This window comes from Macaca nemestrina, chromosome 13 (assembly GCF_043159975.1).
Source record: "Macaca nemestrina isolate mMacNem1 chromosome 13, mMacNem.hap1, whole genome shotgun sequence".
Lineage (NCBI taxonomy): Eukaryota > Metazoa > Chordata > Mammalia > Primates > Cercopithecidae > Macaca > Macaca nemestrina.
This window is the reverse complement of record NC_092137.1, coordinates 120,178,914-120,204,856: the sequence shown is the minus strand read 5'-3', so window position 1 is coordinate 120,204,856 and position 25,943 is coordinate 120,178,914. Positions and strand designations below refer to the sequence as shown.

The 25,943-nt window shown below is 40.7% G+C and overlaps 2 protein-coding genes across 5 annotated transcripts in view; one reads left to right on the top strand and one right to left on the bottom strand.

Annotated features, from left to right (window-relative positions):
* The first annotated feature begins 16 nt into the window (after window positions 1–16).
* Window positions 17–15,907, top strand: LOC105490070 (unc-50 inner nuclear membrane RNA binding protein). Of its 2 annotated transcripts, XM_071077297.1 has the most exons (7): window positions 17–174; window positions 1,199–1,482; window positions 2,218–2,338; window positions 10,870–10,947; window positions 13,627–13,766; window positions 13,852–13,953; window positions 15,563–15,907. In XM_071077297.1, the coding sequence occupies exons 2-7, from the start codon at window positions 1,203–1,205 to the stop codon at window positions 15,697–15,699; spliced, it is 858 nt and encodes a 285-aa protein (XP_070933398.1). In that variant the 5' UTR covers window positions 17–174; window positions 1,199–1,202; the 3' UTR covers window positions 15,700–15,907. The 2 variants fall into 2 exon arrangements, with proteins under 2 accessions (XP_070933398.1, XP_011753657.1); XM_011755355.3 differs by lacking the exon at window positions 10,870–10,947 and having other exon boundaries at window positions 19–174.
* Window positions 15,908–16,525: 618 nt separating this feature from the next.
* Window positions 16,526–25,943, bottom strand: part of LOC105490074 (alpha-1,3-mannosyl-glycoprotein 4-beta-N-acetylglucosaminyltransferase A) — a 128,677-nt gene continuing 119,259 nt past the window's right edge. For 2 of the 3 annotated variants that reach the window (XM_011755359.3, XM_011755358.3), the window contains exons 15-16: window positions 23,110–23,222; window positions 22,889–22,979 (exon numbers count right to left, since the gene is read on the bottom strand). In XM_011755359.3, coding sequence (XP_011753661.1) covers window positions 22,953–22,979; window positions 23,110–23,222 — 140 coding nt within the window. In that variant the 3' untranslated portion in view covers window positions 22,889–22,952. Of the gene's footprint in view, window positions 22,980–23,109; window positions 23,223–25,943 lie in introns of all 3 variants that reach the window. The other variant, XM_071077295.1, reaches the window with a different exon arrangement.

Below are 25,943 nucleotides of genomic sequence, written 5' to 3'. Positions count from 1 at the left end.
ACGGGGCCGAGAGGTGGCGCGTGCGCGACGGAAGTGAGTGCGCGTGACGGGGCGCGCCGGAAGCGCCGGCTACGTTGCGGGAAGGGAAGCCCGCCCTGTGGCGGCTGGGCTCGGCTGCTGGGAGGAGGTGGTGAGCTGGTTCGGACGCGGGTCGAGGCTGTAGCAGGATTCCAGGTGAGGCCTGAGGACCGCTCTGTCCTCCCGCAGCCCGGGTTCGCGCCGGGGGCCATTTAATCCCGACAGCTTGCGACCTGATATCACTGCGGCCTGACAGTGACCATGTCGGCGTCCTGCCCCTCGGCCGGCGATAGAGTTGCGGATAAAATGAAAGGACGCCCAGTTACCTTTGCATCATAGATAAAGAGCATTTAGTATTAGCATGTCCTAAATGTTGCGTGGGATGTAGGCGTACTAAAACCTTATTCGTGGCCTGTCTGAACTCCACACGGAGCTGGGCATTCTGTTTTTATTTGCTAAACCTGGCGGCCGTATCCGCGGCCCCGGGCAGGGAGGGAGCAGCTGGGCCCGGTCAGGCGCTGCCGGCGTCCCGGGGGCCTGCGAAGTGGAGGGGAGACGGGCAGCCGGGCAGTGGCCGGCGCTCCCCGGAGCTCGGACCGGTTGGACTGGACTCCGACGCTACCGCTCCCTCTGCTGACCTATTCCGGATGTAAAACACTAGGGATCGGAGTTTTGCTTGGTTTTTAATCTCATTCTAGTGACCGAGGAGCTTGCTGGCAGTGCGCTGATGGATCTATGTGAATAGGCCATTTGTTTTACCTTTTCGGTAACACTGTTCTAACCGGCTGAAACATTGCTTTCTTAGGCATTTTCTTAAAAGCTTGGTGGTTAAGAGCACGGAATTTCGAGTCAGATTTGGAATCTTGGCTCTATCATTCTTCTTGGAGTCATGGGGCTGTCACATCATCCCCGTCTCTGTAATGGTAGCTGCCCCTGGATATGTGTTATTAAGTGATTGAGAAGGGTGAGCTGTTGCCCTTGCCTGAGGTTGCAGGCTGCGGTTCCCAAGCCCCAAGCCCCGCCTCAGAACCAACTGCATTTGCTTTTGACTCCTGGCCTTTCTCTAGGGTTGGGAAGAACATGGAAAGTGACCTCCCTGCCAAGTAACTCAGAAGAGGGGTGCCCGTAGCCAAAAGTTTCTTCAGCATACGTGTAAAAGAAATGTTTTTCTTCCATCTAGGAAGATGTTACCGAGTACTTCAGTGAATTCCTCAGTGCAGGGGAACGGAGTCTTGAATTCCAGGGATGCAGCAAGACACACAGCCGGAGCGAAACGCTACAAATATCTGAGAAGGCTTTTCCGCTTTCGGCAGATGGACTTTGAATTTGCTGCCTGGCAGATGCTCTACCTGTTCACATCCCCACAGAGAGTTTACAGAAATTTTCATTATCGAAAACAGACGAAGGACCAGTGGGCCAGAGATGACCCTGCTTTCTTGGTCCTGTTAAGTATCTGGCTCTGTGGTAAGTGTGTTTGTCTGAGACAGAATTGAACGCTTAGCGTTTCTGATTAGACTTTTTATTTGTTATAAATGTGTTGTGAGTCAGAATCTGGAAATATTGGAAACTATTTCTCCTTTTTACTGAAGCCTCAAAAATCTCACAGGAAAGAAAATCGTAGTCTTGGTCCTACAGGTCCCAAGCAGATACCAGAGTAAACTGTTACCCTAGGACATTGAAAAGCAGGGGACGAAATTCACTCCATATCTTTTCAACTACTGTGAACCAGTATGCAGCTGACTGTGAAAAGGAATATGAAACTGGAAATTGCATTTCAGTCAGGCAAATCCAGAGTGAGAATTGTAAAAGTATTGATGTGAACCTGAGAAACTGAAGTTCTCCAATTCCATAATGCAAGGGTCTCATTTACCTGTAGGGTGTTGAGGTGGGTAAGATATTGAAGTTTACAGGGTGTTTTGCACCTTAACTGGACTTAAGGTATGTTAGTGCCTTCTCTAGACTGGCGTTCTAAATACTGAGGCCACCGTGGTGAATCAGCCTGGCAGGGGCCCACCTCAGGAAACTTCCAACTCTCTCAGTGGCCACGCTTTGTTCCAAGGTGGTGTTCACACATCTTGGGAGTTTTGTGTACAGACCTGTCTCTCCCACTAGCCTGGGCATCTGGAGGGCAAGGGATGTGTTCTGTATTTCCAGAACCTAGCCGAGTCCCTAAATGAATCTTGTGAATCTTTCTTTCAGTGTCCACTATAGGATTTGGCTTTGTGCTGGACATGGGATTCTTTGAGACAATAAAGCTTCTCCTTTGGGTTGTATTCATAGATTGTGTAGGCGTTGGTCTTCTGATAGCAACTTTAATGTGGTAAGTACCATAACTTTGGTTTTTCAGATACTGTTGTAGCATCTCCATTTGTTTGCTTCAGAGCTACAATGGCAGCAGATGGAAATTGAAACCAAGGTAGAGTCACTGAATGATCGATTTTGACTGCCAAGATTATTACAATTTGCCCTCCTGTGTTGCCACCTAGATCAGAAAATAAAGACTGGTTTATATTGTCAAATATAGCAAATAATTGAAATAATTATGTTTTGAACCCAAAATATCTGAGATAGGTCTCAATTTAGAAAGTTTAGTTTGCCAAGTTTAAGTTCACGCCGGTGACACAGCCTCAGGAGGTCCTGAGGACATGTGCCCAAGGCGGTCGGGGCACAGCTTGCTCTTACACATTTTAGGGAGACTTGAGATATCAGTCACCATGTGTAAGAAGTACATTGTTAGCCGGGCACGGTGGCTCAAGCCTGTAATCCCAGCACTTTGGGAGGCCGAGACGGGCGAATCACGAGGTCAGGAGATCGAAACCATCCTGGCTAACACAGTGAAACCCCATCTCTACTAAAAAATACAAAAAACTAGCCGGGTGAGGTGGCGGGCGCCTGTAGTCCCAGCTACTCGGGAGGCTGAGGCAGGAGAATGGCGTAAACCCGGGAGGTGGAGCTTGCAGTGAGCTGCAATCCGGCCACTGCACTCCAGCCTGGACGACAGAGCCAGACTCCTTCTCAAAAAAAAAAAAAGAAGAAAAAAAAATGAAAGTGGGGAAAGCAGGTTATAGTTAGATCAGAGACAAATGGTTGCATCCTTTTGAGTCTTTGATCAGCCTTTCACTGAACACACAACTTACTTGTGAGAGGCAAGTACAGGAATAGTCATTTATGCCTTAGTCTGGCTCAGTGAGTCTGCATTTTTAGATGAACAATGGGGCAGAGGAAGCAATCAGATAAACACTTGTCTCGGGTGAGCAGAAGGAGGACTTTCTGTCCCACACCTGTAAAGATAAGCTATCTTAGAAATAAAATAGGAGGCAAGTTTGCCTGACACGGTTCCCAGCTTGACTTTTCCCTTTGGCTTAGTGATTTTGGGGTCCCGAGATTTATTTTTCACATACTAACAAAATCCCTGGTTTTGCAAAAATGTTACAGATTGAGCCAGTTCTGCTTAAGTTGTCTGGATGATAGCATGGTTTTCTGCATTTGTCAGGAGGGACTACTTCTTGATATTCATTGCGTTTAAATCCATTTCGATCTAAAGGGTTATTTTGTGGAATCTTACTTTGAATCTTTGCATTAAATGAAGTATACTTGAAAAAGAAGGATTTTTTTTTAAACTTCTCATGCCTTCCTACTGAGAATAAAACTCTCTAACCCTCACCCCCCTCTGTCTGTCACACACACACACACACACACACACACACACACACAGGCTTTGTCAAAAGGGTTCTCAGTCTGACTTTGGTTGATTTAACAACAGCAGTGTACTGAGGACAAATCTGGTGTTTAAATCCTTCTGTGTGGTTGGCATGCTGGATGAAGGGCAGGGGATGTGGCCAGTGATCTCAGTGGAGGACCAGTGGTTGAGTGGGCGTGGTGGTCATTGTAGTGAACATTTCAGTTACAGAGAGACCTGGGTCCAAATGCCAACTTAGTTATCTGTGAAACCCCCCTTTTTTTTTCTTTATTATTATACTTTAAGTTCTAGGGTACATGTGCGTAACGTGCAGGTTTGTTACATATTTATACTTGTGCCATGTTGGCGTGCTGCACCCATCAACTCGTCAGCACCCATCAACTCGTCATTTACATCAGGTATAACTCCCAATGCAATCCCTCCCCCCTCCCCCCTCCCCATGATAGGCCCTGGTGTATGATGTTCCCCTTCCCGAGTCCAAGTGATCTCATTGTTCATTTCCCACCTATGAGTGAGAACATGCGGTGTTTGGTTTTCTGTTCTTGCGATAGTTTGCTGAGAACGATGGTTTCGTGCTGCATCCATGTCCCTACAAAGGACACAAACTCATCCTTTTTTATGGCTGCATAGTATTCCATGGTGTATATGTGCCACATTTTCTTAATCCAGTCTGTCACTGATGGACATTTGGGTTGATTCCAAGTCTTTGCTATTGTGAATAGTGCCGCATAAACATACGTGTGCATGTGTCTTTATAGCAGCATGATTTATAATCCTTTGGGTATATACCCAGTAATGGGATGGCTGGGTCATATGGTACTTCTAGTTCTAGATCCTTGAGGAATTGCCATACCGTTTTCCATAATGGTTGAACTAGTTTACAATCCCACCAACAGTGTAAAAGTGTTCCTATTTCTCCACATCCTCTCCAGCACCTGTTGTTTCCTGACTTTTTAATGATTGCCATTCTAACTGGTGTGAGATGGTATCTCATTGTGGTTTTGATTTGCATGTCTCTGATGGCCAGTGATGATGAGCATTTTTTCGTGTGTCTGTTGGCTGTATGAATGTCTTCTTTTGAGAACTGTCTGTTCATATCCTTTGCCCACTTTTTGATGGGGTTGTTTGTTTTTTTCTTGTAAATTTGTTTGAGTTCTTTGTAGGTTCTGGATATTAGCCCTTTGTCAGATGAGTAGATTGCAAAAATTTTCTCCCATTCTGTAGGTTGCCTGTTCACTCTGATGGTAGTTTCTTTTGCTGTGCAGAAGCTCTTTAGTTTAATTAGATCCCATTTGTCAATTTTGGCTTTTGTTGCCGTTGCTTTTGGTGTTTTAGATATGAAGTCCTTGCCCATGCCTATGTCCTGAATGGTATTACTTAGGTTTTCTTCTAGGGTTTTTATGGTATTAGGTCTAACATTTAAGTCTCTAATCCATCTTGAATTAATTTTCATATAAGGAGTAAGGAAAGGATCCAGTTTCAGCTTTCTACTTATGGCTAGCCAATTTTCCCAGCACCATTTATTAAATAGGGAATCCTTTCCCCATTTCTTGTTTTTCTGAGGTTTGTCAAAGATCAGATGGCTGTAGATGTGTGGTATTATTTCTGAGGACTCTGTTCTGTTCCATTGGTCTATATCTCTGTTTTGGTACCAGTACCATGCTGTTTTGGTTACTGTAGCCTTGTAGTATAGTTTGAAGTCAGGTAACGTGATGCCTCCAGCTTTGTTCTTTTGACTTAGGATTGTCTTGGCGATGCGGGCTCTTTTTTGGTTCCATATGAACTTTAAAGCAGTTTTTTCCAATTCTGTGAAGAAATTCATTGGTAGCTTGATGGGGATGGCATTGAATCTATAAATTACTTTGGGCAGTATGGCCATTTTCACGATACTGATTCTTCCTATCCATGAGCATGGTATGTTCTTCCATTTGTTTGTGTCCTCTTTTATTTCACTGAGCAGTGGTTTGTAATTCTCCTTGAAGAGGTCCTTTACATCCCTTGTAAGTTGGATTCCTAGGTATTTTATTATCTTTGAAGCAATTGTGAATGGAAGTTCATTCAAGATTTGGCTTTCTGTTTGTCTGTTACTGGTGTATAAGAATGCTTGTGATTTTTGCACATTAATTTTGTATCCTGAGACTTTGCTGAAGTTTCTTATCAGCTTAAGGAGATTTTGGGCTGAGACAATGGGGTTTTCTAAATATACAATCATGTCATCTGCAAACGGGGACAATTTGACTTCTTCTTTTCCTAACGGAATACCCTTTATTTCTTTCTCTTGCCTGATTGCCCTAGCCAGAACTTCCAACACTATGTTGAATAGGAGTGGTGAGAGAGGGCATCCCTGTCTTGTGCCAGTTTTCAAAGGGAATTTTTCCAGTTTTTGCCCATTCAGTATGATATTGGCTGTGGGTTTGTTATAAATAGCTCTTATTATTTTGAGATACGTTCCATCAATACCGAATTTATTGAGAGATTTTAGCATGAAGGGCTGTTGAATTTTGTCAAAGGCCTTTTCTGCATCTCTTGAGATAATCATGTGGTTTTTGTCTTTGGTTCTGTTTATATGCTGGATTACGTTTATTGATTTGCGTATGTTGAACCAGCCTTGCATCCCAGGGATGAAGCCCACTTGATCATGGTGGATAAGCTTTTTGATGTGCTGCTGGATCCGGTTTGCCAGTATTTTATTGAGGATTTTTGCATCGATGTTCATCAGGGATATTGGTCTAAAATTCTCTTTTTTTGTTGTGTCTCTGCCAGGCTTTGGTATCAGGATGATGTTGGCCTCATAAAATGAGTTAGGGAGGATTCCCTCTTTTTCTGTTGATTGGAATAGTTTCAGAAGGAATGGTATCAGCTCCTCCTTGTACCTCTGGTAGAAATCAGCTGTGAATCCATCTGGTCCTGGACTTTTTTTCATTGGTAGGCTATTAATTATTACCTCAATTTCAGAGCCTGCTGTTGGTCTATTCAGGAATTCCGCTTCTTCCTGGTTTAGTCTTGGGAGAGTGTAAGTGTCCAGGAAATTATCTATTTCTTCTAGATTTTCTAGTTTATTTGCGTAGAGGTGTTTATAGTATTCTCTGATGGTAGTTTGTATTTCTGTGGGGTCGGTGGTGATATCCCCTTTATCATTTTTTATTGCGTCTATTTGATTCTTCTCTCTTTTCTTCTTTATTAGTCTTGCTAGCGGTCTATCAATTTTGTTGATCTTTTCAAAAAACCAACTCCGGGATTCATTGATTTTTTGGAGGGTTTTTTGTGTCTCTATCTCCTTCAGTTGTGCTTTGAGCTTAGTTATTTCTTGCCTTCTGCTAGCTTTTGAATGTGTTTGCTCTTGCTTCTCTAGTTCTTTTAATTGTGATGTTGGAGTGTCAATTTTAGATGTTTCCAGCTTTCTCTTGTGGGCATTTAGTGGTATAAATTTCCCTCTACACACTGCTTTAAATGTGTCCCAGAGATTCTGGTATGTTTTATGTTTGTTCTCATTGGTTTCAAAGAACATCTTTATTTCTGCCTTCATTTTGTTATGTACCCAGTAGTCATTCAGGAGCAGGTTGTTCAGTTTCCATGTAGTTGAGCGGTTTTGATTGAGTTTCTTAGTTCTGAGTTCTAGTTTGATAGCACTTTGGTCTGAGAGACAGTTTGTTATAATTTCTGTTCTTGTACATTTGCTGAGGAGTGCTTTACTTCCAATTAATGTGGTCAATTTTGGAATAAGTGTGACGTGGTGCTGAGTAGAATGTATATTCTGTTGATTTGGGGTGGAGAGTTCTATAGATGTCTATTAGGTCTGCTTGCTGCAGAGATGAGTTCAATTCCTGGATATCCTTGTTAACTTTCTGTCTTGTTGATCTGTCTAATGTTGACAGTGGGGTGTTGAAGTCTCCTGTTATTATTGTATGGGAGTCTAAGTCTCTTTGTAAGTCTCTAAGGACTTGCTTTATGAATCTGGGAGCTCCTGTATTGGGTGCATATATATTGAGGATAGTTAGCTCTTCCTGTTGAATTGATCCCTTTACCATTATGTAATGGCCTTCTTTGTCTCTTTTGATCTTTGATGGTTTAAAGTCTGTTTTATCAGAGACTAGGATTGCAACCCCTGCTTTTTTTTGTTCTCCATTTGATTGGTAGATCTTCCTCCATCCCTTTATTTTGAGTCTGTGTATGTCTCTGCATGTGAGATGGGTCTCCTGAATACAGCAAACTGATGGGTCTTGACTCTTTATCTAGTTTGCCAGTTTGTGTCTTTTAATTGGAGGATTTAGTCCATCTACATTTAAGGTTAATATTGTTATGTGTGAACTTCATCCTGCTATTATGATATTAACTGGTTATTTTGCTCATTAGTTGATGCAGTTTCTTCCTAGCCTCAATGGTCTTTACATTTTGGCATGTTTTTGCAATGGCTGGTACCGGTTGTTCCTTTCCATGTTTAGTGCTTCCTTCAGGGTCTCTTCTAGGGCAGGCCTGGTGGTGACAACATCTCTAAGCATTTGCTTATCTGTAAAGGATTTTATTTCTCCTTCACTTATGAAACTTAGTTTGGCTGGATATGAAATTCTGGGTTGAAAATTCTTTTTTTTAAGAATGTTGAATATTGGCCCCCACTCTCTTCTGGGTGTAGAGTTTCTGCCGAGAGATCTGCTGTTAGTCTGATAGGCTTCCCTTTGTGGGTAACCCGACCTTTCTCCCTGGCTGCCCTTAACAGTTTTTCCTTCATTGCAACTTTGGTGAATCTGGCAATTATGTGTCTTGGAGTTGCTCTTCTCGAGGAGTATCTTTGTGGCGTTCTCTGTATTTCCTGAATTTGAATGTTGGCCTGCCCTACTAGGTTGGGGAAGTTCTCCTGGATGATATCCTGAAGAGTGTTTTCCAACTTGGTTCCATTTTCCCCCTCACTTTCAGGCACCCCATCAGACGTAGATTTGGTCTTTTTACATAATCCCATACTTCTTGCAGGCTTTGTTCATTTCTTTTTCTTCTTTTTTCTTTAGATTTCTCTTCTCGCTTCATTTCATTCATTTGATCCTCAATCGCTGATACTCTTTCTTCCAGTTGATCGAGTCGGTTACTGAAGCTTGTGCATTTGTCATGTATTTCTCGTGTCATGGTTTTCATCTCTGTCAATTCGTTTATGGCCTTCTCCGCATTAATTATTCTAGTTATCAATTCTTCTACTCTTTTTTCAAGATTTTTAGTTTCTTTGCGCTGGGTATGTAATTCCTCCTTTAGCTCTGAGAAGTTTGATGGACTGGAGCCTTCTTCTCTCATCTCGTCAAAGTCATTCTCTGTCCAGCGATCCGTTGCTGGCGATGAGCTGCGTTCCTTTGCAGGGGGCGATGCGCTCTTATTTTTTGAATTTCCAACTTTTCTGCCCTGCTTTTTCCCCATCTTTGTGGTTTTATCTGCCTGTGGTCTTTGATGATGGTGACGTACTGATGGGGTTTTGGTGTGGGTGTCCTTCCTGTTTGTTAGTTTTCCTTCTAACAGTCAGGACCCTCAGCTGTAGGTCTGTTGGAGATTCCTTGAGGTCCACTCCAGACCCTGGTTGCCTGGGTATCAGCAGCAGAGGCTGCAGAAGTAAGAATATTGCTGAACAGCGAGTGTACTTGTCTGATTCTTGCTTTGGAAGCTTCCTCTCAGGGGTGTACTCCACCATGTGAGGTGTGGGGTGTCGGTCTGCCCTAGTGGGGATGTCTCCCAGTTAGGCTACTCAGGGGTCAGGGACCCACTTGAGCAGGCAGTCTGTCCGTTCTCAGCTCTCAGCCTCTGTGTTGGGAGATCCACTGCTCTCTTCAAAGCTGTCAGACAGAGTTGTTCGCGTCTGCAGAGGTTTCAGCTGCTTTTTGTTGTTGTTGTTGTTGTTTGCTGTGCCCTGTCCCCAGAGGTGGAGTCTCAGTTGAAAATGCAGAAATCACCTGTCTTCTGTGTCGCTCACCATCTGTGAAACTCTTAGTCCCAGTCTCTTTATTTTGTAAAATTGAGTTAACTATTTTGTCCAATTTTTGAGAGAATTATGTTATGAAAAGTACCTGACACATAGTTAAGTGTTCAATATTTGGTAGTTACTAATATTTTAAGCAAAACTCTGCAACTATAACTTCTGATGATACCAGCCTTTTTTTTTTTTGAGATGAAGTCTCACTCTGTCACCCAGGCTGGAGTGCAATGGTGCAATCTCGGCTCGCTGCAACCTCCACCTCCCGGGTTCAAGCAAATCTCCAGCTGCAGCGTCCCTAAGTAGCTGGGATTACAGGCACACTACCACCACACCCGGCTAATTTTTGTACTTTTAGTAGAGACGGGGTTTTGCCATGTTGGCCAGGCTGGTCTCGAACTCCTGACCTCAGGTGCAGGTGATCCTCCCACCTCGGCCTCCCAAAATGCTGGCATTACAGGTGTGAGCCACCACGCCTGGCCAATACCACCCTTTTACAGGCGTAGCTCAGATATGCTAGTTCCATGCCAGACTACTTCAGTAAAGCAAATATCGCAGTAAACTGAGTCACAGAGATGTGTTGGCTCCCAGTGCATATTAAAATCATATTTACACTGTACTGTAGTCTTAAGTATACAGTAGCACTATGGCTCTATAAAGCAATGTACAGACTTTAAAATGCTTTATTGCTAGAAAATGCTGACACAGAGACGTGAAGTGAGCATATGTTGCTGGAAAAATGGCACAGGAAGACTTGCTGGACCTAGTTGCCACAAACCTTCAATATGTAAAAATGAAAAAACTGCTGTATCTCTGAGGTGCAGTACAGTGCAGTGTGATAAAATGATATATGCCTGTGTTTTTCTTTGTGACTTCTGACTAGTACAGCAGAACTTTTGTATATGCTAGTTAGCCAATAAATGCTGTGCACTGTTAACATAAATTCTAAAATCTGGCCTAGAATTAATACTAATGTAAGTCACATATTCATTACCAAGAAATTCATGAAAAACAAATGGTGTATTTTGAAATTTCAATAAATAAGACTTTCAAAGGAATAGTTTCATAATAAGCATTCTGCCATGAATACAGTAATTCTGGAGGCCACTGTCTTAGTCTGTTCTCAGCGCTGCTATAAAGAAATATCTGAGACTGGGTAATTTATAAAGGAAAGAGGTTTAATTGACTCACAGTTCTGCATTGCTAGGGAGGCCTCAGGAAACTTACAATCATGGCGGAAGGCAAAGGAGAAGCAGCCACCTTCCTCACAAGGTGGCAGGATGGAGTGAGTACAAATGGGGGAAATGCCAAATGCTTATAAAACCATCGGATCTTGTGAGACTCACTGACTATCACAAGAACAGCATGGGGGAAGTTATGTCCATCTGGCCCCACCCTTGACATACGGGAATTTCGGAGATCACTGTTCAAGATGAGATTTTGGGTTGGGGACACAGCCAAACCATATCAGCCACAGAAACCAAATCAACCTGGAGATTAGCACTTTTCATGTGAGTCTGTATCATAGTTCGAATTAAATAGAAAGGGATTCAGTGTAGTTTTGAGAACCTATGTTGTGTGAGGAACTAGAAGGAGAAATGACTGCATGTAATGATGACCATCACAGATGTATTACTGAAGCCAGCATAAGGAGGTGGTTTGTGGAGATGGGGAATAGTTGACTCCTGGCACCAGGAATTGCAAGTGCAGAGGGCATAGAGGTGTGGAACAGCATGCTAGGTCTGGGAGCATAGGGTGACATCGAGTGACTGGGGAAGAGATGTGACTATAGAAATTGGCCTTAATGCCATTCAGGAAAAAAATTGGACTTTATCTCATAGACTGCATGTTTGGGTTGGGGGCAGAAGGAGGTGGGGAGGTTTGAGGCTTTGAAGTAAGGAAATAATGTCAAACTCACACTTTAGGAAAAATCTTTTCCATGGCAGTGGAGGAGGCAAAAGTTGGAGTAGTGAGTGGGCAAGGCTGGATACACTTGCAGAGGTCTGCGTAGGAGTAGAGGCGGCCCAGATAGTATGGTGGTGATGGGAATAGAGAGGAGAGATGGATTCGAGAGCTTCCTGAGATAACAAGGTATGAGGAGGATCAGGAAGGGGGAGTAGGTGGGAGGCTCCTTTGGGATGGCCTGCAAGGTTTGGCCTTGGAGGACTGAGGAAGCAGCAGGTGCAGATGAAGCAGCCCTTGATGGCCTGTTGAGTTCAGGGAACTTGTTGAAGAGTGGAAAAGGTCAGTAGACACTGAGGTTGATGACTCTAGACCTAGAGGCAAGAGTCTGGGCCATGATGAGCCTCTGACTGGCGTTAATATGGAGCTGGGAGGTGAAAACCACAGTCCCTTGGAGTGCTCCCAGAAGGCACATCTGTCTTCTAGAGGAAAGACTCTCACTGAGGCCAGAAGCTTGGAAAGTGCCCATTTGGGATAAGCAGGGGAATAGGGGCAGCAGAGAACTTCTGCTTTCATAGAGGGTGCTCTTGGGGAGTGAGCTACATGTTGAGTCCATACAATTTGAATGGCACACATTCTTGGCTAAAAAGGAAACTGTCTTGGTAAGCTCTAGTTTGTTCAGTATTGTTTTGGCATTTTCAGATAACTAAATGCAGGAACTGTTACCATTAGTATTGTACCATGTTTTTCATCTGTTTATTTTTCATTTTTATCCCCAGTGTCAGAATAGTATATTCTTAATTGTATCCTTGAGATGAAATGAAGTTATACATTAAAAAGTACATTGAATTTCCAATATATGTTTATAATACAACTTTTGTTGTTTGAAGATCTACTTTTCTATTACTTGGATATTTTACTTTTTATTCATCATTGAACTGAAAAACTAGTAGGCCATGTTGTAGAACAGTGACATACGCTTGAATAATTGTTCTTACGGCTGGATGTGTCACTCTTCCTAACTGCTTCTTACTATTTCATCCTCCTCTTAATAGGGGTCTTGGGCCTTGGGCCTGTTCATTATCCACATTTTTTTGGTGACATGATTCAGGCCCGTGGCTTTAAATATTAATATCATCTACACACTGATGAGTTTATATCTCCAGTTTGGACTTGTCCTCTAAACTCGAGACATGGTATACAACTTCTTACTCCATACTAGTTGGCATCTTCAACATAACAGGTCCAAATTCAAACTTCCGCACACTCCTTCCCACCTCAGAACCACTCTTCTCACAGCCAGCCCCACCTCAATTGAAGGCGGCTCCATCTCCATCTTCCATTTGTTCAAGGCAGAAATCTCTCAGTCATCCTTGAGTCTTTTTTTCTCATACTGCACATCCAATAATGTCGGGGGTCTACCTTCCGAGTATCATGTGTGCCACATCTTAGCACCTCCACTGCCACCAGTCCCTCTGCTCATCTCTTCCTTGCTGTAGCCTTCTAACTGGCCTCTGCTTCCAGTGTTGTCTCTCGAGTGTGTTCTCAGATCAGCACCAGGGAGGCTCTGTCAAGGCATTTAAGTCAAATAAGGCTTCTCATTTCACCAGGAATAAAAGCCAAAGATTGTAAAATGGCCACAGGCTCCATGAAACATGGAGTCAAACATGGATCCTGTGTGACCTGAAGTTGGACCCAACCCTGTTTCTTCTCTGACTTCATTTCTTGCTCCTTTTCTTTCAGCACATTGGTCTTTTTACCATTCCTCAGACCTGCCAGGCACCATCACTGTCCTTGGGTCTTTACCCAAATGTTACTTTATAACCCTCATATGTAAAATTGCATCTCAGGTTTGTATTCTCCACATTTCTCTACTGCTCTCTCTCTTTCCATAGTACCATCTAACATATTTATCCATGGTCAGTCTTCCTTCCTAGGTGGAAGGTAGGGATTTTTGTCTGTTTTGTCTACTGGTATAGCTCCAGAATTTAGAATGTCTGCCACATAGTAAACATTTACAGAATCAATTTTATTATGAAAGAAATTTTAATTTTGCTCTTAGGTTCATCTCTAACAAGTATTTAGTGAAACGACAGAGCAGAGACTATGATGTGGAATGGGGCTATGCTTTTGATGTGCATCTCAATGCTTTTTATCCACTCCTGGTCATTTTGCATTTTATCCAGCTTTTTTTCATCAACCGTAAGTAGCAGTTACTTAGAATATTATCCAAGTCTTCACTGCATGCATTGGTGAAGGGACTCATGGTCTGCATCTCTTCTGGCAGATGTTATCCTGACAGACACATTTATTGGATATTTAGTTGGAAACACCTTATGGTTGGTTGCAGTTGGCTATTATATCTATGTCACTTTCCTGGGATACAGTGGTAAGTAATTTTTTAAAATGTTTTTGGGTGAGAACATAGGAAGAGGGGGAAAGTTGTAACAGTAATACTAATAGCTTGCTTTTATGGAACACTTACAGGCACTGTCCTAAATATTTTATGTGCATTATCTCATTTAATCTTCATAATTACACAGGTTTACTTGTTTCTGGTTTTCAAATGAGGAAACTGAGGCACAGAGATTAAGCAGCTTACCCATGGTCATGCAGCTAGAAAATGGCCTAGCTGGTATATAACAGATTTTATACTTTGAAGGAGCCATGTTAAACCATACTGGTTATCTCCAAATGACTTGCAGGAATCCAAGACCATTCGCTCCTCCTCTTCTCCCATGCTTTCAGGTTGTGGGTTACCAGCCGGAGGGTAGAGCGAAGAAAGGTGGGACCCAGAATCTTGTTACACAGGTCTATGAACTGAAGTTCTCTAAAGCCTTTGGAGTCATACTTCTCGCCCCCTTTTTAGTTTTCTTGATTACCGTATGGTTCTGTAGACGATCACAGAAGATCGGGCCCAGCATTTATTGTCCTCAGGACATGTTTGCAGATTTACTCTTAAATCCTGTTGTCAGTTCATTTTTCTTAATATGAATGAGGAACATTATTTTTCATTTATGTTAAGAAATGATCTCCATTAAATAAAGCCAAATAAAATCTAGAGACTGCACTGTATGATTCTTAGCCCTTCCTTTCCTGTTACTGTGGATGGTTAGGGCCTAACTGTAAATACAGATGGCTTTGACTGTGCCTGGCTCCAGAGTTGTTCCCACCCCCATTCTCTCCCCCTTGGCCAGGGAACACTTAACGCCTTCATTGTAATGCTTTGTTTGGGGAGTGCTTTCTCTAGTCCAGGGGAGATGTTTGTGCCATTTCTAATGAATTTTGAAAGTGTTTTGTGATGAGAACACTGCAGCACTGTGGTTTCTCTAAGTGGTTATTTGAACACTGCTCCTAACTCCTATACCACTTAGAATAGTTGGAGTACAGCTCAGTTTCTGTTTAAGACCTTCCTGTATGAGAAATACTCAGGTCAGGATGCATGGGGTAGGCCTGCCAACTAACCAGTGACCAAGAAACATCAGTATTTGGAGCCAGATTTTTATATTTGAGTTTCAGTTCTTTTCTGAAGCCTGGGCTACTAGTTGAGCTCACACCTTCTTCAAGTGAGGGTATAATGCTTTACACTGGAAAATCTCAAATAGCTAAAAGATATTTTCCTGTATCATCCATCTCTGGACTTGAAGTTGGACTCCTAGAGGCTTCTGAGGCAGTCACAAGTTTAAATTCACCACTGTTTTCATGAGTATTTGTGATATTTCTCCCTGTTAACCTCTCTTGGTCCAGTGTATGTCCCACTCAGTCTCTGTGCTGAAATAATTCCTCTCCTAGGTTTCTTCCCAGCCCTAGACAAGGAGGAAACAGCACAGAGGGGTTGGGAGGAGTAGTCTAGTTCTGGGTATAAATAGCATCATCTTACTGATTCAAAAGATGCATTCCCTTCCACCCCACATGTTGAAGTAAGCTGTCTTTCAAAATGTTCATTTGTTAGTCATAATTTTTTTTAAAAAATCAGTTTGGATTCCTTTCTTTTCCAGCATTGCCATTTTTGAAAAATACAGTAATTCTTCTGTATCCATTTGCACCTCTGATTCTGCTCTACGGGCTGTCCCTGGCACTGGGATGGAACTTCACCCATACTCTGTGTTCTTTCTATAAGTACAGAGTGAAATAAAAAAAAGTGAGAATATTCAGTCATAACTGTGTCAACAGTATTGTGAAGTGATCATTTCTTGTAAAACTTGTAAATAAACTATCTATCTTTGTAGATATCTTAAAGTTGTAAAGTTTGCAAATTTGAAGAAATATAAACACTGTGGTCAGGTACATTCCTTAAAACTAATTAAATGTACATTTCTGTAATAAATATTTTTTAAACTAAAGCATGTGTGTTCACTCTAATATTTGCAAACCTAAGAGCTACATGTAAAATGCTAAGGGCATGGGGAAAACATGTAAAACAACATGAATTAAGTATTTTTGAAAGAGTAGTTGGAGAACAAGGGAATAATCATCCAGCCCCATCTCTCTCCTGTTGACAAAAATGCATAATCTCCATTTCTAATGAGCTGTATTTTAAATATTTAGATAAGCCACATGATCCCTTCTAACCTTCAGAATCCTCTTTAACCTGTAGTATCCCTCAAACGGGGGTCACTGTACTTCAGGCCCTAAGCATCATTAGTAGCATTTTCTACATTAAAAACTTACTAGCCCCTAAATATTTTAGATCAAAGAGGCCCAGGTAGCTACTCTTATTTTAGGAACTGTATAGTGCATATAATAAAGTGAACATCAGCATAATATTCGTCATCACTGTCTTCACAGTAAGGCTTTTTTTCCCCCTTTAAAGACTTTACAAAACCCAAATAAAGAATCCACTCTTTTTTCTAACTGAAAATGGGTAACTAGTATGTATCAGTGTTAAACAAAATTAATAATAAAATACTACTCATTAAGTTTCACCTGTTTTTATTAGAAGGAATCTTGAATTCAACATGGCTTTTTAAACTTCTTTATTTCAAATACACATGAACGGTCATGGCACAGAAAAACAGTGATGAAAGGCACAATCAACAGGACCAGTTATTAGGTTTTCAATTATAGCAGCAAATCTGAAAATAAATAATCTTCCTTTAAAAATCCAACAAGTACCTAAAATATTACTACAGATACGAATCATTCAGCCAATGAAGACATTTTAAGGAAAATATATACAATACATTTAAGGAAAAAAAAAAATCTGGTACAACCTGGCAAGGAGATTCCTCTGGCAGCTTCTCTAAGGGATGCTTCCAGAAACATCCCCTAATGCAAAGACAACCTTTCCAAAGTGTTCTGAATGGGACACTTCAGTTTTTTCATTCCATAAATGAAACACAGTTGTTATACTATGCTGATTTCTAAATCTTTCTTAGAAAACATTACTGCCTACACTGAAATGAAAAGTATCAAATCTACTGGCAGTGCATCTTACAGTACTGTCGATAGCAGCCATTTTTAAGGCTCAGAGAATATGTCTTCAGAAGATATTTTCACCAAATTTGAGCACACACTGAGCATTTCAAATAAATAATGGAATGCTAATCAAGCAAAAGTACCAAACCCTTGGATCCAGGACAGTTTGCTAATTACTAACACAATGAAACAGCTAGGAGCAAGTGACACATAAAATAGCCTCCCTAAAGTCCAAGAGTATTAAAATATTCCCCACAACAAAAACAATCTTCATTTAAGAACAATGTTAGCACCACTATTTTTTTTTTCCACAATTTTTACTGCAACGTTAACAGTGGGAATGATACTTCGTGCAAAGTGCCTTCCCGTCAATGCTCAGTTTACTTTCTTGAATAAGGTCTTCTAAATTCTCAGCTCAGACGCACTCTGGAGTGCCAGCTTGCTCACTCCCGTCTGTTCCTTTGAAAAGGATCTAGTTAGTGCCCAAACCGGTGAAGGAGTGTTTCAGGTAAGAAGAGAGGAGTTTATATATAGGTGTTGATACAGATATGTATAACAAAATTCTCAGTTTGGTTGGGTCTTTAAAAAATATCTTTTTAGCACTGTATGATCACATGCACTAAAGAAAGTAAGCATACTAGTTATCGTAGCATATAAGATCAATAATTTAAAATGCACAACTACCAAAGTCAAAATTTTACACACTATAAATATTGCAACATAGCTTGGAAAAGTTCCTTTTCTATAAAGGGATTGGATTGGATAAAGTTACCTTAAAACATTAAGGTATGATTATGACTCACATTTCTTAACTTTTGACAGTCTTAACCTCTCATTTTCTTTCTTTTAGTTCTACTTGTCTTGTATCAAGGCCATGGCAATACAGTAAAAAGCACAAAAATTAATGGACAAAATAAAACTTCATTAGCAATTAATGGCTTGGAAGCAGAGAGGTATTTGCAAAACATTCTCAAACTGCAAACATTTGGCTGGCCCATACAGGATTTGATCTGTTCTAGATGGTAAAAAGAGAAACTAAGTTTTGGTTAAAAAAAATTAAGTCCCTCGATAAACAGTAGATTATCTGATCTCTACAAGGCCAAGGTTGTTTTTGCTCTTAATGTTGTATCTAAAATACCACTGTTAATCATTCTTGAATTTACTTCTGACAGGCTCAGAGCAGTCTAAATCAGCATAAAGTAACACCTCTTCTAGAAATAAAAAAGATTCATTATACACTGTTTCAGTCCTATTCCTATAGTCTCATTCTAGCAGTTCCTTTACAAAACGCTACTCAGTAAGATGCTGCAACTTTGCCAACAAACGTCCAACGAAGACGAACTGAGATCTCTGGCAAGAGAACATCCCCACCAAGGTCCAGGTACATGACTTGCTACTGAAGACTTTATTCATGCATTTACCAAGAAAGATCCAGCATACTACAGGGAATCAAGTACGAAGAGTTCCTCTTTACCTCTTTTAAAATACTGTATTCATTTCCTATTCCGACATAACATATTTGCCACAAATTTAGCAGCTTAAAACACCACTGATTTATTCTCTCATAGTTCTGTAGGTCAGAAGTCCAAGCAGGCTTAACTGAGTTCTTGGCTTAGGGTCTCACAAGGCTGGACTCAAAGTGTTGGCCAGGCTTGGTCTTACCTGGAGACTGGAGATGAATGCCTTTCCAAGCCCATGAATGAGCTGAATTCAGTTCCCGTGGCTGTAGGACTGCAGTTCCCAGCTCCCTGGGCTATTAGCCAAGGCCTCTCTCAGCTCCTTAAAGCCCCGTGCATTCTTTCTCACGCAGCCCCCTACCTTAAAACAGCAATGGTGCCTGGGGTCCTTCTGCTTTGTCTCTGACTTCTGCTACCAGCCCGAGGAAACTCTCTGCTTCTAAAGGAGTCACAAGATTTGATTAGCCACCCCTAGACAGTCTTCCTTTTGCTATATAACATGATATAATCATGGATCAAACAGGTTCCACCCATGCTCAGAGGGGGAGGATATTGTACAAGGTCATTGGCAGGGGTGTCAGTAGGGGTCATTCTTAGAAATTTGCGCACCACAAATATACACTGCTATTCACTAGAACAATCTCCAAATGTGCTGTTTCCACATAACCAATCTTTTCTTTGAGGGACAGCACTGTTGGGAGACAACCTCTTTTTCATTATTATGATAGATTTTTTAAAGGCCTTCATAATTTTGCTTATAGTTTTAAAAATAACACCTTCTAATTATTTACTAGTGCAACCACTGATTTGAGAAGCTATACACTTTGTTCAAAGGTATTCAACCATCTCCAATGCTTGAATAAATACACACATACGTATCTACAAGCCTGTGTGCTAAATAATCCTTTGTGTTCACTTTTTCCAAAGCTTTTCAATCACATTGTCTGTTCTGACTACACAGTATGGTACAGTGCATGATGTGGAGAATGCATGAGACTAAGATAAAGAACTTAAATCTTACATCTTAGAATTCTAGAAATGGGTCCTCGGCTTTCTCTTCTCACCCAAAATACTCATCCTCATTTGCGTTATGTTCTATTCCCATGTCTGCTTTTAACCTCATAAGGAGAATGTATTAATCGTGGTTTCTAAACTGTTCATAACGAGCACTCTGGACACAGTACTGGTCAACAGAGCTCTCTACGGCGATGGAAAAGTTCTGCGTCCGTGGTGTCCAGTGTGGTGGCCACTAGCCCCACATGGCCACTAAATACTTGGAATGTCACTAGTGCGTGTGATGGCAGAACCGGGTAAAAAAAAATTATTTTAACAGCCCCCATGTGTCTACTGGCTGTATGTGTTTTTAAAACTAGTCCCAACCTTTGACACTTTTTCCATTTCCTATTTTGGTAAAATGGTTCAGTGCCCTCTCAAGGCAGAGTATTTACCTTCTTCCAGTTCCAGGGACTCTTCCCCTCCCTTAATCTTCTGCCCTCACACTGCTCTTAAGGGCGACCACTACAATTTCTTGCTGGGGAAAGCATGGCTGCTTCTACTAGTTGAGTGCAGAACTGGGCAGAACGGAGGGAGTAACCAACAGTGAGAGGCCCTGAGCACCCATCACAGGAGAGGACAGATGAGCAGTATGAGCTGCAGGCTCGCCTCAGGAACCTGAAATCTGGTGAGAGAGACAACACACACCATACACACAAACTTATCCACAAACAGTCCAAAACTAGACAGCTGATTGTGTATGCAAGAGTATGGCAACAACAGCAGGGAGAGGGAGTTAAGAGACAGAAAGTGGGCTGGGCATGGTGGCATATACCTATAATCCCAGCACTTTGGGAGGCCGAGGCAGGAGGACTGCTTGAGACTGGAGGTCGAGGCTGCAGTGAGCTATTGAGAGCACCACTGCACTCCAGCCTGGGCAACAAAGCGAGACCCTGTCTCAAAAATAATACAAAATAATAATTAAAAAAAAAAAGAGAAAGGAGGGCAGCTGGAAAAACTGGTCCCACATCCAGATGCTGACTGGCCACCTGCCTTGTTCCTGGCACACCCTAGGCACTGGTAGATTCATGGGGAGGGAAGTACAACAAAGTCCTGGAATGATAGGAAAGATTTGACTAAAAGGAGTCTTGGGAACAAGAATGAGTTTCTTAGGAACAGGTAGGCTGATGCTGGGAGGGGAAACTGCATGAAAACAGGGAAAAGCGAGCCAGGCAGACTGTCTTTAAAGAAGTTGTAACAGATCACACCAGGTGCTGCACTAACTTTCTCCTCCCTAGATTTCCAGCGCATGGTCTTTCTTCATGAAACCAGAGTTGGCAACTGAGGAACCAGGGACCCAAGGGGACTCCTAAGCCCACCTGCACAGATTTTTACCTCTGGTTACTCAGTTATTTTTGCGGTCATTTAGTACGCTAAGCTGGTGGCAAAATTTTATGATGAAAGGTTATTCCTGTTTTTGAATGAAATTTGCTTGTGGGCACTGGGCCAAGGAAATTTGAGAAGAAAAAAATTCAAGAAAGTGAAAAGTAAATTTAAAACATCCTAATAAAAAAATTTCAACTGGCCTTTAACTGACATAAAAATCATTTTTGGCAACGTGATTGACTTTTCAATCAAGAAAAGTAGCTAAAAATTGTAGCAACATGGAGTGATGGAAATAATTGTACTGCATCAGTGTTTCCAAACGTTTGCACTTCCTAACACTGCACAGGAAATGAAGCTATTTGATGCAGTTGGTTCAGCACATTGGGTAACTAGATGAAGCTCCTCCAGGTTAGAGGCCGCCAGCTGGAACCTTGCCCCAACACTAGGCCCCAGCCGGCGGCCACTCTGAAAGCTCAGTGAATCCATCTCTGCCCATCTGCAACCAACCTGCAACCCACTTGTGCCACCCCAGTGTGTCCAGCAGACTGGCTGGGAACTGATGTTGATCATTCATCTTTTTTTTTTTTTTTTTGAAATGGAGTCTTGCTCTGTCGCCCAGGCTGGAGTGCAATGGCGCAATCTGTGCTCACTGCCAGCTCCGCCTCCCGGGTTCACGCCATTCTCCTGCCTCAGCCTCCCGAGTAGCTGGGACTACAGGCGCCCGCCACCTCGCCCGGCTAATTTTTTTTGTTTTGTATTTTTAGTAGAGACGGGGTTTCACCGTGTTAGCCAGGATGGTCTCCATCTCCTGACCTCGTGATCTGCCCCCCTCAGCCTCCCAAAGTGCTGGGATTACAGGCGTGAGCCCCCGCGCCTGGCCGACAATTCATCATTTTTTAAAAGTACTTTTATAAAGATCACTGATTGCGGAGACCGGTAATATTCTTTGTTTGTAGCAGTAATATCATTTGGAATTGCATGTTTAAGAGTAATAAATACACTCTCCTGGACACGGGACTCACTTAGCAGTTCATACTACAATAAAATCATTTTGGAAAATATACTACTACTAATATATTTCGCCAAAAACCAATATTACAATTTTTCTTTAAAATTATACCAATTATGACTCATACAATAGCAACACCTAGAAAACATTTGTCAGAACTCATAAAATGAGTGCAGATATAAAAGAATCAACAGGAGATAATGCACCTAATTCATGGATTAAAGACAAAGATTAAAAACAAAAGAAGAGTTTGTCATTTTACACATCAGAGGAAATATAATAAGTCTACAATAATCTGGGTTGAATGCATCACACTTACACATTGAAAATTTATCAGACTGACTTTCTGTGGCTATACACCATACACAGTATAGTAAAGTAACCCTCAGGAAGGACATTAGTCTTTAAAATCTTGGCTTTTAAGGAATGACAAATGTCTTTGAAAATATTTTGTTCAGTCACTGTGATTATAAAAGTACTTCAGTTAAGAAATCCATCTATAATCAATCTTAAATGGCAGTGTATTTGAAAAATGGCATTGATTTGTAATGTTTGCATTTCCAAAGAAAAATATAGAAAGAACTTAAAAAAGCAAGGTAACTGGTTTTCAAAAAAAGTATCGATTCAAAAATCTACTGCACAAAAATATGTACTTAAGTGTTTCTAATAAATTAATTCCATAACATTTTTATGTATATTTATATATTTATATATATAATCCCTGATAATCTATAAAAGAGGGTCTATAATAGTAAAATAAGTGAACCTCAAAAGTACCCCCTTCATAAAATGTATGCAACATTAGTTTTTCTCAAATTTAAGGAATGTAACAATATGTACAACTCTTATGTATTAGTATAATACCAAAATAGTACAAGTCATATTAACAGGCTGTCATAATTGAAAAATGTTTGAGTCAAGTTAAAATCGGAGGACAGCTTAGTTTCAAACGAATACAATTATTATGGGAGATTCACTTTCCAAGTGGAAATGACAATTGTCTTATCTACAGTAGATTTCACAAGAGGTAGTGTTCAAGTAGAAATAAAAAAAAAAAGATACATGCTTGACTATCTTTAATTAACAAATTCACAGGAAAAAATGTGTTGGTTTCTCAGCAGATGATCACTTGGTGGCTTTTTTAATATGAATCTGAAATACAAAATCATAAAAGGTATGATAAAGCTGTTAATTCTCAATTCCAAAAAGGCCTTAAATACAAAATAAAAACATAATAAAAATGTAGTTTCTAAGCTGTTTCACTGATTTGATATATGCTTACCTCATTAAGAATGGCCCAAACAGCAGAATTCTGAATAACTGAAAGTCGAAAGGCTGAAATGGGATTGAGGCTTGGATCCACCATTCCTTCTGCAACACCATTCTCAAATTTTCCTTCAAAATAAAAATCAATACTTGTTGGACACACTGAGATAAGCAAACATAAAATATCACTGAGTTAAGGCAGGAAAGGAATACACCAAAATATTTCTAGTCGATGTCTTTTGACAGGGCATGGGTAATTTCCTTCCCCCTTCTACTTTTGTTCAGCTTTTATATTTTTCATGAAGAAGTGCATATTTAAAAACTTCACAGGCGATTTACTTAATTAGGCAGAGCTATACTTTTTCTCACTACAAATTAAAAAACAAAAATACATTTGTTCTTACATCAACAATGTTTTAACCTATAGGTTTTTTTGTAAATTGTGATTTACCTAAATCTTACCAAAATATAATCTGTACCATTATGCACTCTGATTGCTTTGAATGTTAATAACAAATTTTGGTTTGTGAATTAAATATGCACACAGTTGTTCACTTTGAGCAAGGACTCAATACAAGTGTATTCTTTCCAAAGGCACATTTAGAAGGAATTAAGAAATAACGCCTCTCTACACAGTTCAATATAAAACTCCATTATAATAAGCTAAAATAGGCTCTCCTATAAAAATAAAGACCAAGAACCAGACAAGGTAACGTACTCTGTACCACCTTTCTTTATATAAAGAATAATATCCATCTTAAAACAAAATCAAAAAATGTTGTCAGAAAAGTGACAAGAAAACGGTTCATCGTGGGCCAAATTCCTTTAAGCCAACGGTTGGTAAACTTTTTCTATAAAGGACAGTCCTTGTGGGCCAAGAGGAAGTTTGAGATTACTATGTAGGGTAATATATACAGGAAGAGAGAAAACAAATTTTCACAAATCTGAGGTGGAAATTTAATATATAATGATAATACAATATATAGTTTTTGGTAATCTAGGTATACCAAGGAGAACATAATTCCTTTCAGGAGTATAACATTTCACTTAATTGGGGTTCAAAGTTAATGTTCCCTATGATCAAAACTGACTGCAAATGTTCCCTTGTTATTGCTGATTTATAATAATATTTTATATACATCTTTGAAACTTTCTTTCACACAGCCTAGGTGCTGCCTAATACTGATATCAATCCACAAACACACGATTTTACTGGGGCACACGCATCCCTTGGGAGGCATTTATGGAATTCGATTTGGTTTTCCTTTTGGTATATTATTAGCCTTCTGGTATATTATTACACTGCAGATGAATCATTTCCAATTGAAATTTAGGCGAAGTTCCTCAATTCAATGGATTTTGAGATATGGAAATTTCTCTTTCATTTGTATTGAGGTCCAAAACCACTGCTGGGACCATAGTTTGAGCTTGGAAAGTGCATCTGCCGTAAATTTGTGTGGGATGGAGATCTTGCTTCCTGTTTTAACTTTTGACAGCATGAAAAATGTATAAAAAGCTTGATGGTACTTCAAGTCCAATGTTAACTAACTGTCATTACAATGATTTGACTGCAATGTAAGTTTTGCATATAAGCACCATTTTGTCTTGTAATTTTAGGTTGAATTCATTAAGAAACAGTATTAAGTATGCAGCAAAAACTAATTTTCTTTTTTTCTTTGAGATAGAGTCTCACTCTGTCACCCAAGCTGGAGTGTGATGGCACAATCTCGGCTTACTGCAACCTCCACTTCCCAGGTTCAAGTGATCCTCCCACCTCAGCCTCTGGAGGAGCTGGGATTACAGGCATGTGCCACTACACCTGGCTAATTTTTGTATCTTTTTTAGCGATGGGGTTTCACCATGCTGGCCAGGCTGGTCTTGGACCTGTGACCTCAAGTGATCCACCTGCCTCGGCCTCCCTAAGTGCTGGGATCACAGGCGTTAGCCACCATGCCCAGTCTAGCAAAAATGAATTTTCAAAATGGTAATAGTTGTTGAGGGAAGTTCTCATTTGGGAAAATTTCAATCTTGGTCCTGAACTCAAAAAAACTGCAGTAAATCTTTACCACTGCTAAGCCACTGAACTGCTGTGTGGCAGGGCAAGTCAGGATATTCAGTTCCTATTTCTGACAAAAATTCACAGCATCTGTGATGGCTAAGTCCATGAGAGTGAATAAGGTTCACTGTTGACACTTTGGTTCAATGACATATGACACATTCACATCTTTTCTGCAAAGTACCTGGCTGATGAATAATAAAATAAATAACGATAGGCTTTAAATACCTTACATTTTCTCAAGCTTTATAAATTAATGCAACTAAGCCATCTTCTCCACACATTTTTTTTTTTTTTTTAAACCACCATTTGTTGTAGCACATCTTAGCAGATTCTACTTCAGGTTTTACTGAATTTGTGTTTTCTCAGCCTGTGTGAAAATACTCTTCTCTGTAGTTGTTCCAAACTGACTATTTATGGGGACCAACTCTTCAGTCTCTTCAGCCTTGGCATTGATTCTAAGTAACAATTGAGCAGTACCAGTGACAACTCCATCAATTCCTCAGGAGCCAAGAAAAACACTCAAAATAATCTGCTTTGCTTTTTGACTACTGATACTGCTCCCAATGTCCTTAAGTCTTCAAGCAATTGTTATTGCTGAAAGCCTCCTATCCTTAAATAAGTTTACTTTCTCAGCTGCTGCTCCTAAACATGACTTAATTAACTCATGATTGGTAAGTGGTTTTTCTTGCTTAGCTAAAAAATGAGCCACTTGAAATATCACTTTGGGAACAGCCTCATTTGTATTTTTAGTGAAGAAATTCTGCTGTGATGAGATATTCCATTCTAGACTT

Coding starts and splice junctions, on each gene's coding strand:
- LOC105490070 (XM_071077297.1), top strand. CDS start 1,203: ATGTTACCGAGTACTTCAGTGAATTCCTCAGTGCAGGGGAACGGAGTC. Junction 1,483..2,217: donor GTTAAGTATCTGGCTCTGTG/GTAAGTGTGTTT, acceptor TCTTTCTTTCAG/TGTCCACTATAGGATTTGGC. Junction 13,767..13,851: donor CCAGCTTTTTTTCATCAACC/GTAAGTAGCAGT, acceptor CTCTTCTGGCAG/ATGTTATCCTGACAGACACA.